The sequence below is a fragment of the Zeus faber genome, assembly GCF_960531495.2.
Source record: "Zeus faber genome assembly, chromosome: 10".
In the NCBI taxonomy this organism is placed as follows: Eukaryota; Metazoa; Chordata; class Actinopteri; order Zeiformes; family Zeidae; genus Zeus; species Zeus faber.
The window spans coordinates 1,188,456-1,201,233 of record NC_137199.1 but is presented as its reverse complement, the minus strand read 5'-3'; the positions used below and the strand labels follow the sequence as shown (position 1 = coordinate 1,201,233).

At 46.4% G+C, this 12,778-nt stretch overlaps 1 protein-coding gene across 2 annotated transcripts in view; it reads right to left on the bottom strand.

Annotated features, from left to right (window-relative positions):
* Window positions 1-12,778, bottom strand: part of ift74 (intraflagellar transport 74) — a 126,149-nt gene that overhangs the window by 78,584 nt on the left and 34,787 nt on the right. Inside the window, exon 7 of one of the 2 annotated variants that reach the window (XM_080008332.1) lies at window positions 8,997-9,056. The exons of the other annotated variant lie outside the window; for it this stretch is intronic. Coding sequence (XP_079864458.1) covers window positions 8,997-9,056 — 60 coding nt within the window. The remainder of the gene's footprint in view (window positions 1-8,996; window positions 9,057-12,778) is intronic. 2 annotated transcript variants of the gene reach the window in all.

Here is a 12,778-nt window from a genome sequence, read left to right as displayed (position 1 = left end):
TCATCGATCATCCATATACAGACGTGGACAAATTTGTTGGTACCCTTAGACAAAAAAAGAACACACAATTTTCTCTGAAATAACTTGAAACTCACAAAAGTAATTGGCATCGATCATTGTTTATTCCATATTTAATATAAATCAGACATTGCTTTTGATTTTTGATTCAACAGAATATTTTACATAATAAAACAAATGAAAATGGCATGGACAAAAATGATGGGACCCTTAACCGAATATTTTGTTGCACAACCTTAGAGGCAATCACTGCAATCAAGCAATTTCTGCACCTGTCAACAGGTAGTTTGGCGCACTATTTCTGAGCAAACTGCTCCAGCTGGCCCAGGTTTGAAGGGTGCCTTCTCCAGACTGCATGTTTCAGCTCTTTTCAAAGATGTTTGATAGGATTCAGATCAGGGCTCATAGAAGGCCACTTCAGAATAGTCCAATGTTTGGTTCTGATCCATTCTTAGGTGCTTTTAGCTGTGTGTTTTGGGTCATTATCCTGTTGGAGGACCCATGACCTGCGACTGAGACAGAGCTTTCTGACACGAGGCAAAACGTTTCGCTACAGAATGCCTGGATAGTCTTGGGATTTCATTGTGCCCTGCATAGATTCAAGGCACCCCGTGCCAGACGCAGCAAAGCAGCCCCAAAACATAACCGAACCGCCTCCATGTTTCACAGTAGGTATTTGTTCTTTTCTTTCAAAGCTTAATTTTTTCATCTGTGAACATAGAGCTGATGTGACTTGCCAAAAAGCTCCAATTTTGACTTTCTGTCCAAAGGACATTCTCCCAGAAGCATTGTGGCTTGTCAATATGCATTTTAGCAAATTCCAGTCTGGCTTTTATGTTTTTCTTTCAAAAGTGGAGTCCTCCTGGATCTTCTTCCATGGAGCCCACCGTCACTCAAAAAGCGACAGATGGTGCGATCAGACAATGATATACCTTGACCTTCGAGTTCAGCTTGTACCTCTTTGGAACCTAAGTTGTACCTTCTTGGCTCTTTTTCTACCATTCGCACTATACTTCTGTTCAATCTGGGGTCGATTTTCCTCTTGCGGCCACCTCCAGGGTGGTTGGCTACAGACCCATGGATCTTAAACTTCTTAATAATATGTGTCCCACCACAGCAAAACTCGCCATGTCACGCATTACTAAAATCGCCAGGAGCAGCTAAATAACTTGAAAAAAAGGAAGGAAAATTTGATTTTTCCAGATTTGTGTTCCTTTGTGTTTTTTTTTATCTCTCAATGTATTTTCAAAACAGAGTTCGATTTATAAATAGTAGAAAAATGTTAAACCGTGGAGTTAAATATCCCGTTAGATTACATGGGGAAACGCAGTTCACTTACCGGGATGCGGAAGAGCGCTGACCCTAAAGTATGCGGTGGGTCACATATTTGCAACTTTAGTCACAGGAACATCAAGCTGCATGGAGATGGTCTTACAGCTTTTACTTTTAACAAGCTTGTGTAGCGTGATCGCAACGCAAGGTTCTCCCCATGGACGCGTGACACGGATCTAACTGTGTTGGAGCACCGGCACGGCAACTTTTATTTCACAGATAAACAAGATCCAGTGCGGATCATGGGCGGTCAAGTAGCTCATCGACCCAGGGCAATGGGTACGCATGGAATTTTGATACCTCGTTCACCTTCCGGTAGTCTGCACAAAACCGGACTGTCCCATCGGGCTTGTTAACTAGCATGATGGGGCGATCCCAGCCACTAGTAGACTCTTCTATTACCCCTATTTCCAGCATGGCCTTCAATTCTGCATGCACAATTTTCCATTTGTGCTCGAGCAGCCGGTACTGCCGGGTGCGTATTTCCACTTCGAGTGTTGTCTCTACGTGGTTGTTGTATGAGAAACGCGCGGCCTGGCAGGGGGGAGAATGCATCAGCAAACCGCTGCTGTAAGACGGCCACGTCTGCCGCCTGCCCCGGCGACGGATGGTCATGTGAAAGGGCCGGGGTCTCATTAGTTATCTTTTGAAACCTCTGGGCCCCGCTCGTCCTGCGAGGCTTCCCTCCACGCCTTTAAGAGGTTGAGGTGATACACCTGAGTTGACCCTCGCCTGCCAGTACGTTCAACCTCATAATCCACCTCCCCGACTCGCCGTGTGAACACAAGGGCCCCTTGCCACGCAAGTAATTTAGAGCTGGATGTTGGGAGTAAGACTAGCACCCTGTCTCCCAGTGCAAACTGTCTCAGTCGCGTCCCCCTGTCATAGTGTTGCCGCTGCCGTTCCTGGGCCTGGAGCAAATTCTCACGTGACAGATGGCCCAGTGTGTGGTGTTTTTCTCGCAGGTCCAGACCATACTGAATTTCATTCTTACTGGTGCTTGGTCATTCCTCCCAGTTTTCCTCAATAAGGTCCAGCACCCCGCAGGGTCTCCTTCCGCGGTGAGCAGCCTGGAAAAGCATTTCCTGGCGGCATTTCGGAACCAACAACTGGGTGAGCTCCTCTCCTGACTGGGTGTCGCGCCATCTGTGGGTTGAACCCTGGTCCCCGACCCCTTGGCCATATCTCTAAAGTCCCTGGGCACCCCACAGCACTTCCATGTCCTTACCGGCCACCAACGCACTCCCCCTGCTTCCTGCATCAGCACCCAAAACCCAGGCCAATCTGTGCCTAATAACAGGGGGTGCGACAGGCGGGAACTAACCGTGGCCTGGACCAAATGCTTTTTCCCCCGGTGACAAATATCCAGCAGCACAATTAGATACACGTGAATGCATGCACACACCTTATCTCCACCCGTGATGCCTCCACCAAAGCCCCGGATCAAACCAGGCCTTGCCAGATCATGGCCTGCGTGCAGCTGAAGTCCAGCAAAGCCTGGTGTCTACCCCCTTGTAACCTTACGGGTACGTAGTAGGGCCCTTTCTGACCAGGGGAGCGGCCCGACCCGCCGGCAACTCGGACAACTTGTCCGACCTCCATCAAGGGACAGTCTCTGCAGCGATGGCCGAGCCGCCCGCAGCGCCAGCACCCCGGCCTGAGCGTCTGAGGAGCCATCTGTGGGCCCGCCTCAGTGAAAGGCTAGGAAGGGGGTGGGGAGAAAAAGGGCTTGGTGCGGGAAAGCGGCCCAGCGTCCGGTGGCGCTGAAAAAGGGTTAGTACGGGAAAGCGGTACGGCGTCCCGCGGCACCGACTGTCTTGGTTGGGCTCCAGCCATCCTCCTCCGTACTGCCGGGGCGGTCCACCGACCTGGCCGTGGTCCTCGGCAGGGGGGCGGCCATGGGTTGCCAGGTGGTCTTCGGCCAGAGTGACGGATGTCTCCAAGGTCTCTAGGACCACTGCGTCGATGATCTGGTCGCCCGCCCCAGCTGCAGCTGTCGTCTGGCTGCATCCTTCAGCTGCTGGGCGTAGGGCCGGCCAGCTCCGGTGTAGGACAGGGTTCGGAATTGCTGCCGGTGTCCCTCAGTTGTCAGCCAGTATAATTGTGGCGGGCAGCAGCGACAGGCTGTGGGCCACCTGCTGCGCCTCCCCCGTAAGCAGCCGCAGGGCAGTCTCTTCTCCAGACCACCCACCCACCGCCGCCGCTCAATCTTTTGAAATCGTCCTTGGCACGATCCTACAGACTACACCACTGCGGCACAATCGCTGACACAGGGTTTAGCGGGGTTGAAGCGCCGGCATGGCAAGTTTTATTTTACACAGTTTAAAAAGAAGCTCCAGTGCAGATCGTACAAAAATACTTTTTATGGACGGGCCTCGATCCGGACTCCCTCACAGTGCTTCCGCACAGTCCCCACCATTCCCCTTTAACAAGACAAGACAGACATAAGAAACCTTCCCAACTGCTGTGATTGGCCAGTCAATCAATTGGCCACAGCTGGCCCAAGGCGGGGAGCATCAGTCTACCACGCTGACTTTCCCTCACCTCCTAGGGCCCGCTCGACCACGCCCCAGAGTCTGCCACAGCTTGTCTATAATTTTCTTTCTGAACTCCTCAGACAATTCTCTCCTTTGCTTTCTCTGGAACATGTTCAATGTGGTGCACGCAATGATACCCAACAGCAGAGTGACTACTTTTCTCCATATAAATAGGGTGAATGACTGATTATAAGATTGAAGACGTGTTATTGCAATTAAAGAAAACAGTTAGTTTGAAATATAACTATAATCCAATTATTTATAATCTTTTCTAAGAGGTACCAACAAATCTGTCCAGGCAATTTTCGAATATAATTGATCTCTTAAGCAATAATTTATCTAGTTTCACAGTTTCTTTGCTTTACTCAAAGGCATGCAGATATACATGAGAAAATTGCTTTTAATTTCATCACTTTTCAGGAGGAATAAAGCATTGTTTCAATGAGCTGTAAGGGTACCAACAAATATGTCCACGTCTGTATAAGCTCTAATTTGAGGAGGCCAATGGTGATATTTTCCAAACTGCCATTATCGCCTCATCGCCATCAACAGCTTGTGATTATGTACGTTGTATCCTGTACTTCTCAAAATAGAGCCACAATGATGACCAACGTTGGTCTGAGGACTGCATTGATGCGAGATGTGACACATGCACTCCAGGCAGTTCAAGAGTCGAGCTTCACAATTCAAGGCTACCTCCCTGCGACTGTTGAAGATGCTATAGTGCCACAGATATGCTACAACTTCCAGTCATTCGGGGCACCAAGAGCAACGACTAAATGCCAGCCAGGCTGGGGAAAAATCCCTTAACCTGGCCTCTGACTGATGGAAAGCAGAAGTCCTTAGCCACAAACATGCACACAAACCTCACCATTCCTCTCATCCCTCAATTACACACACATTCCCTTGTCTGTAAAAGGCTAGCTTGAACCCATGTGTGTGATTTTCTAAGTAAGGAATGGAGGGGGAGAGTTTCAGTGTTTTCCAAGACCCATCCCTAGCTAGTCTGTCATCTTCAGACTTCTCTTAAGAGCTGTTGGCTCAAATTATACATATTGCAGAACAGATGTGTTTGATTTGTTTGATTGATATGTCAATCTATATGATATGTTAATTCAGTCCTCTGCACTCCGTTTTTGTCAATCAACTTGTAATGATTGTTCGACTCTTGGGACTTTTGATTTGTTTTTTAAACCGTTAGATAGGTAGAAATAGACTTGAACTTGACTCCTCATCAGCCCTTCAGCCCGTCAGCTCATCAATTAAGCCAAATTATTGTTGTTACAGCTACTATTGTAGTATCTGAAATGATGAATTTTTAACACATAATGCATTTCATCTTGCTACGAGATGTCGCCACACCCTCCTCCATTTGTCTCGGGGTCTCCCTCGCTTCTCACCCAAGAATGCATAATCGGTCCCGCTCAGCAATTTTTATGTATTCATGAAATAAGACGTAAGAAATTGAATTGAATTGTCTGTATTTAATATTGATATGGCTGATTTTCCCAGTAAAAACTATCCACATTAGTTGTTGCTGTATAAGAAATTATATTGATTCTTGTTGTCATGAACGGATAATCAAATATAGTACTCTTGATTTAACAACCTACCTGTTTAACAAATGTTCAGACTTACGACTAGCTCCCCGACCAGTTGGTGTTGCGTGCTGCATGCAGACGTGATGCGTGATGAAAGAAACGAAAGAAAAGAAGATGCTTGACGCTGAGACGTCAGCGTCAAGCATCTTCTTTTCTTTCGTTTCTTTCATCACGCATCACGGTTCTCAGCCTCATTCCCGCAGTAAGTCAGTACTCACTACACTAGCGTTCCCAATTGCCACACTCCCTTACCGTGAAATGACACGGGTCCTCGCTTAACGACCTGGTTGTAGGAACGGAACTCAGCTGTTAAGTGAGGAGTACCTGTAATCAAATATTCTGACCCACCCCTAAATCAGGTGTACTCTTTTAAAGCCAACAAGGAACCCCATTAGTTCCAAGTGCAGAAAAGGTCCTTGAATGCTTCAACAATATCTTACAATATCTTCTCTTTAACAAGGTAGCCTGACAACAACTTGCCATGGCTCTCCAATTGGTGTAATACCTGCTCCTGAGCCATCTCACCATCTGTGTGCACCCTGTAAAGATACTCCTTTAACTCCTGTTTTTCCACATTCAAACTGAAACTTCTTGCTGAATTGACTGGGTCCGTAAGAATACTGGCTGTGCTTGCTTCTTCTTCTTCTTTATTCTAAGATTGCCTGCCCTCCTCAAAACAACCAACCTGCTCTTCAGCTAAGCTTGCAGCACATTCATGCGTTGTCTTGCCTCATCACCGGCTTGCTTCGACTGTTTCCTACACGGTCTTCTCTTTCAAATATGCCTGTTAGTTCTGCCTGTCTTTACGGAGCCCTGCTTTCCTATATTCATCCCCTACAGGACTCAAAACCTTTCCAAACAAAAACTTTTACGTACATTTTTTTGGGAGCGATTTGTCCTTTTTATTTTGCTAATTTAATAGTCTGATCTTCGCGAATTCAACTTGGCAAATAATTAACCTGTCTTAAATACCTCCTGTGTTACCATGGACAATAATATGTGTTGCTTCACTTCAGACAAAGGTAAGTTTGCACAGAATTGTCTCAGGCCAAGTGGAGATGGAGATCGCAGACTTTCCACACCAGCGTTGGAAATAATTTTTACAGTCAGAGGCGATGAGGAGCAGGAGATTTATCCAAGCCTGATCAGTGAGAATGGTTCAGTGGGAGCCCGCATCAGGTTGTTGGGCTGATGGTGACCGGAAGGAAAATTTTGACATATTGCCCAACCCTACTCTGAACCATGCTCAGAGATAAAAGAAGAGGAGGAGACTACATGTATAGTGCACTGCAAAAGTGTACCTCAAGGATAAAAAATTAGAAAAAATTAAATAGAAGTTCTTGTTTAAGAAGTTGAAGCCAGAAAATGCATCCTGTGGCATCTCATCTGAAGTGACTGAGTTTGGCTACAGTAACAGAGGCAGTGGATGCAGTGTCCCCTGAGGTTCACACTAAAAAAGAGATAATGTCATGAGAGTAAAATCCAAGACTCCATTGAAATAAGAAAATAATTTGCTGAGAAATGCTTATTCTTACACTGTTTTTAAATGTATTTCATTATTTTAAAGTAACACTATGTAACTTTTTTTACCTTCAAATAAAACAGCTTCAAAATCATTTTGATGGTGCACTGAGTAATATTATGGAGAATGGCACCTCTATTGTTCATACCCAGCCCTCCAGCGCCTTCACTTCTTACGGACCTTAAGAAAGCACAGCTTTGTCCTAGGATTCTATCGGACTTCTACCGCTGTACCACTGAGAGCATACTTACAAACTGCATCTCTGTCTGGTATGGTAACTGCAACGTTGCCGACCACAAGGCACTACAAAGAGTTGTGAACTCTGCCCAGAGGACTATTGGCTGTATACTGCCCCCCCATCCACAACACATACCATAACCGCTGCTTAAACAAAGCCAAATCCATTGTCAAGGATGACACCCACCCTTACCATGGACCTGTACCCTTCTCCCATCTGGCAAGCGATACAGGAGCCTGCGCCCCCACCAGCAGGCTCAAGTACAGCTTCTTTCCAGAGGCTGTAACACTTTTGAATAAACCCCCACCACCCCTCTAGTACTGGACTTTTAAATGCTTACCTGCTTACCTGTTGTTACCTGCTTATCGGTTGCATCTCACTCTCTGCAATGTTTACATTTACTGCCTTGCACTGTATAACTGTTTACACTCACTACTGCACTGTTTAATCAATTGCCCTTGCACTGATATCACCTAAAAAACTGCACAATATTTTTTTTTTTTTACTTAACTTTATTTTTTATATTCCATAACCTGACCGAAACCTGCATAATATACATAGATATACTACATGTATATACATTGTATTTATATAAAATGTCTATTTATACTCTCTGTACATAATCCCCCTATACTCCTGACAAACCTGTATTTATAACCTTACACTTTTGTACATAATACATCTCTTTTGGCTACATAACTCCACAGAAACACTGTACTCAAATAGCACTTTGGTATTTAAATGCTTCTTTTGCACTTCTGGTTAGACGTCAACTGCATTTCATTGCTTTTGTACCTGTACTCTGCTAGTTACAATAAAGTTGAATCTAATCTAATCTAATATGTTTGCGTTTTTTGTTTAAGACAAGTAGGAATAAATAAATGAAAATTTTAAATAAAAACACAGAAAAAATGGGCACCAAAAAAAAAAACCTGTCTGAAGCAAAGATAAATCTGAGTAAGAAACTAAATGAAACAGAATATTTCTCAAAATCTCTGTTAAGCCTGAAGCCGGCACTGTATCTTAATGTGCCATTCAGAGCTTCAACTAATTATATCATATATAACTATTATAATCACATGATGTAATACTTTATTTTATCATTTGATTATTATTATTAAATTGTCAAAATCAGATTCATATGATTTTGGATTATCAGTTTCTCTATCCAGCCATTATCTCTGCGTAATGGGCCATTACAGGCGACTGTTCACACCCGCGGATACCAGTGCTTTTGAGAGTGGGACTCCTCCAGTTGTTGGTGTTGCAAAACATTCGTAAATGTAAAGTATCTGCTTTTTGAAGTGCACTATTCAAATTCCCATAGTAGGCATGTGGAGGACGCATATTTAGGAAAAGTCACAAACTCAAAATCAAGTGGAATATTTCAAGTCAAAACACCAAACGTGGACCCACATGAGCCAAAGCTGTCCTAGTGTTCAGCAAAAAGTAAGACAGGCTTACAGGTATATCAGAAACACGTTTTTCATACATCACTGATATCGTCAAAGATACTGTAACTGTACATTTAAAATTTAGGGATTCATCTTTGTAATCAGTGTCTCCAAATAGAGGAACAATTTGTTTTTAACAAAAACTGTTTAGTTTCATTTTAACTCTTGTTGGCGAAATGAAGATGGTGAAGAGATGGAACAGTTTCCATCAGACTTAAAATATCATCAAATAACACAAGACACATCCAAAGTAAAATTTTCGGAAAGATACAATTATAATAGCAATATACTCACAATGCTTAAGTCTTTCATCACTTCCTCCATTTCAGTGTTGGTGTTAAGCTTGTCAACAAGCTAGGGACAGCAACCAAAAAAAATTACAACAAATACAAATCAAAGGTGCACAAATCAGGGTTAATAGTTACCAAAGTAGAGTAAGTCAGACTACAAATTCAAAGTCAAATTCAGGCTTACCGTAACCTTTTGTAACAGGGGATTTCATTGTAAGCAAAGAATTTGGTAGCACTTGACTAGTGCCAAAATGGAGATAAAGAATGAAATTAAATAAATGTTCACATATAAACATAGGTATGGTGTTGGGTGGTGTAGTGTAAGCAGCCACACCTGTCTTGGGTCTAGGTAATTGGGCCCAGATTCAGGGTGGATGGTCGCGATCGTGTCGCCGCCCCTTGCTGTGGTCTGCACGGGCGCTCGGTGTGGATTACACACATTTTTATATAGTTTTATATCACTCTGTCCGCCAAAAACGAATCGGTAGTGATATCCTACGACCGTGATGTACTCAGATATAAAAACTTCCCTGAAAGAACAACTTTGGGACTTTTTATCTGCAGATCAAGATTGGCCGGTAGTGACTTTACACACCAATAGTCTCAACAAGGAAAACAAAAACAATAACACAACAATGGAGCCGCTGTTCCACGGGTGGGCCCACAGAGGAAGCACCACGGTAAACAAGGCAGCATTCGGGTCAGAATGAGAATGCAACCTGACGTCAACCTCTGACAAGCATCATTCTTGCTAATGTCCAGTCCCTTGAGATCAAGATGGATGACCCTCAAGCGAGGATTACATTCCAAAGGGATACGAAAAACTCTTGTGTCCTCTGCCTGACTGCCTGAGAAATGGCTGAATCCGCTGGTGCCAGACCAGGCCATAAGTCCAGCCGAGGCCTTCTCTGTGTTCCGCGCCAACAGGTTGGAGGACTCGGGGCAATCCAAGGGTGGAGGCATCTGCCTCATGATAAACAGCCGCTGGTGTAACCCAAACAACATCAAGAGACTCTCCCGCTCCTGCTCGCTGAACCTGCAACAGCTTACCATCTCATGCCGTTCATTCTACCTCCCCAGGAATTCAGCACAGTCGTCATCACAGCCACTATATTCCACTGCAAGCGGACACGAACACAGCACTATCGGATCTAAACTATGTTTTGTGTGGACTTCAAAACAAACATCCCAACAAGGCTTGGGTAGTGACTATGGACTTTAACGAGGCGAACCTTAAAGGTTCTGCCTAATTTCCACCAACACATCACATGTGCCACCAGGAAAAAAAGGGCTTTGGACCACTGTTACACACCGTATAAGAATGGATACAAGACCATCTTGCTCCCTGCTTTCAGTAAGTCGGATCACGCCGCCATCTTGTTACTTCCTGTTTACAAGCCGTGGAACGGTAGTGACGAAGGACGTAAAGCGGTGGTCGGACCAATCAGAGACCATGCTTCGAGGAGCCTGACGTCGACTGGGACAATAAAGTTCCAGTGACGCCAGTGAGTTTACGGAAGTAGCTACGAGCTTCATAGCTAAATTAGCAGACAACATCGTTCCCACGGTGAAAGTTCAGATATCTCCGAACCAGAAATCATGGGTCGATAAATCCATCTGCGGCGCTCTGAATGCTCGCACGGCCGCTTACAATAATGCATCCGGTAACATGGACAAGTACAAAGCAGCATCATACAAACTGCGGAGGGCAGGTAAGGAAAATAAATGGCCCTACAGGGATGCAGTTGAGCTACAGATGGAGCAATGGTACACCAGACGTTTGTGGGAGGGGCTGCGGACTATTAAACAACTACAGGAGCAGTTGTCAACGAGTCCAAGAGTGTGGACACCTCCCTAGCCAACTAACTGAAATCCTTTTATGCGCGGTTTGAGGCTGGCAACAACATCGCTAGCTCGCCAGCTAATTGGGGTTACTGCGGGCCCAGACGTATATCTAGGCGAGTACTGAAGACCTGTGTTAACCAGCTAGGCCAGCTACATCTGCGCCCGCCTCCCCTGCACCTTGGGACCCGTTGCAGTTTGCGTTGTGGCCGAACAGATCCACGACGATGCGGTCTCCCAGGTACTCCAAGCACCTGGAGTCCCAGGTGCTTGAAGCTGCTCATCCTGTCAACAGAAGTCCCATTAATCACCAAGGGCACGTGCGTCCTCGGTTGTGATCCTCACCTAGAGTCTGATTGTGGACTTTAGGCTCCCTAGTTTTGCTGACGTTCAGGTGGAGGCTGTTGTCCTGGCACCAGAGTGTCAGGTCAGCCACCTCCTCACGGTGTGAGGAGGTGTCGGTGTCGTCAGCAAACTTGATGATGGTGTTGGAGCTGGACCTGGCCACACAGTTGTGTGTACAGGGAGTACGATAGGGGGCTGAGGACACAGCCCTGAGGGGATCCTGTATTCAGAGTGAGGGAGCTGGACATGTGCTTCCCCACCCTAACCACCTGGGGCCGGGCTGAGAGGAAGTCCAGGATCCAGGCACAAAGCGGAGTATTCAGTCCGAGCTCCCGCAGCTTGACAGCCAGCCTGGTGGGGACTATGGTATTGAAAGCTGAACTGTAATCGATGAACAGCATCCTCACATAGGCCCCCTTCCGGCCATCCAGGTGCGTGAGCGTGGTGTGCAGTACCAGAGAGACCACGTCATCCGTGGATCTGTTCTGCCGGTACGCAAACTACAATGGGTCCAAGGTGCGGGGGAGGGAGGGGCATATATAATCCTTAATCAGCCTCTTGAAACACTTCATGACCACTGAGGTGAGGGCCACCGGACGGGAGCCATTCAGGCAGACAGGAGAGGCGATCTTCGGGACAGGAACGACGGTGGACCTCTTGAAGCAGGACGGGAGCACTGATTCAGCCAGGGAGATGTTGAATATTGTAGTGAACACCGGGGCTAGTTGTTTAGCACAGGTCTTCAGTATTCGCCCAGATATGCCATCTGGGCCCGCAGCTTTCCTGGTGTTCACCCGCATCAGAGCCCTCCTGACATCATGCTCTGACACAGAGTGCACGCTCAACCCCAGCGATGTAACTCCAATTAGCCGGCGAGCTAGCGGTGCTGTTGCCAGACTCAAACTGCGCATAAAAGTAGTTCAGTTCGTTGGCTAGAGAGGCGTCCACACTCATGGCTGGGGAGGAGCTGCTCTTGTAGTTTGTTATAGTCCGCAGCCCCTGCCACAAGCGTCTGCTGTCCCGTTGCTCCATCTGTAGCTCCACGGTCTCTCTGTACGCCCGTTTAGCGTCCTTCACTGCCCTCCGCAGATTGTACGACGCCGCTTTGTAATTGTCCATATTTCCAGATACAAGACCATCGTTGTAAGCGGCTGTGCGAGCATTCAGAGTGCAGCGGATGGATTTATCAACCCACGGTTTCTGGTTTGGAAATATCCGAACTTTCACCGTGGGAATGATGCTATCTGCTAACGATGACCATGCTGAATTCCCGGGGGAGATAAAATGGACAGCATAAGATGGTCAGCTGTACAGGTTCAGCGAGCAGGAGTGGGAGAGAGTCCTGATGTTGTTGTTGGGGCACCAGCGGTTGTTTACCATGAGGCAGACACCTCCACCTTTGGATTTCTCCGACTCCCCGATCTGTTGTCGCGGAACACGGAGAAGGACTCGGCGGACGAATGGCTTCATCCGGCACCAGTGGGTTCCAGCCATGTCTCCGTCAGGCAGAGGACGCAACAGTTCTTCGTGTCCCGTTGGAATTTAATCCTCACTCGAAGTTCATCCATCTTGTTCTCCAGAGAATGAATGTTGGCAAGA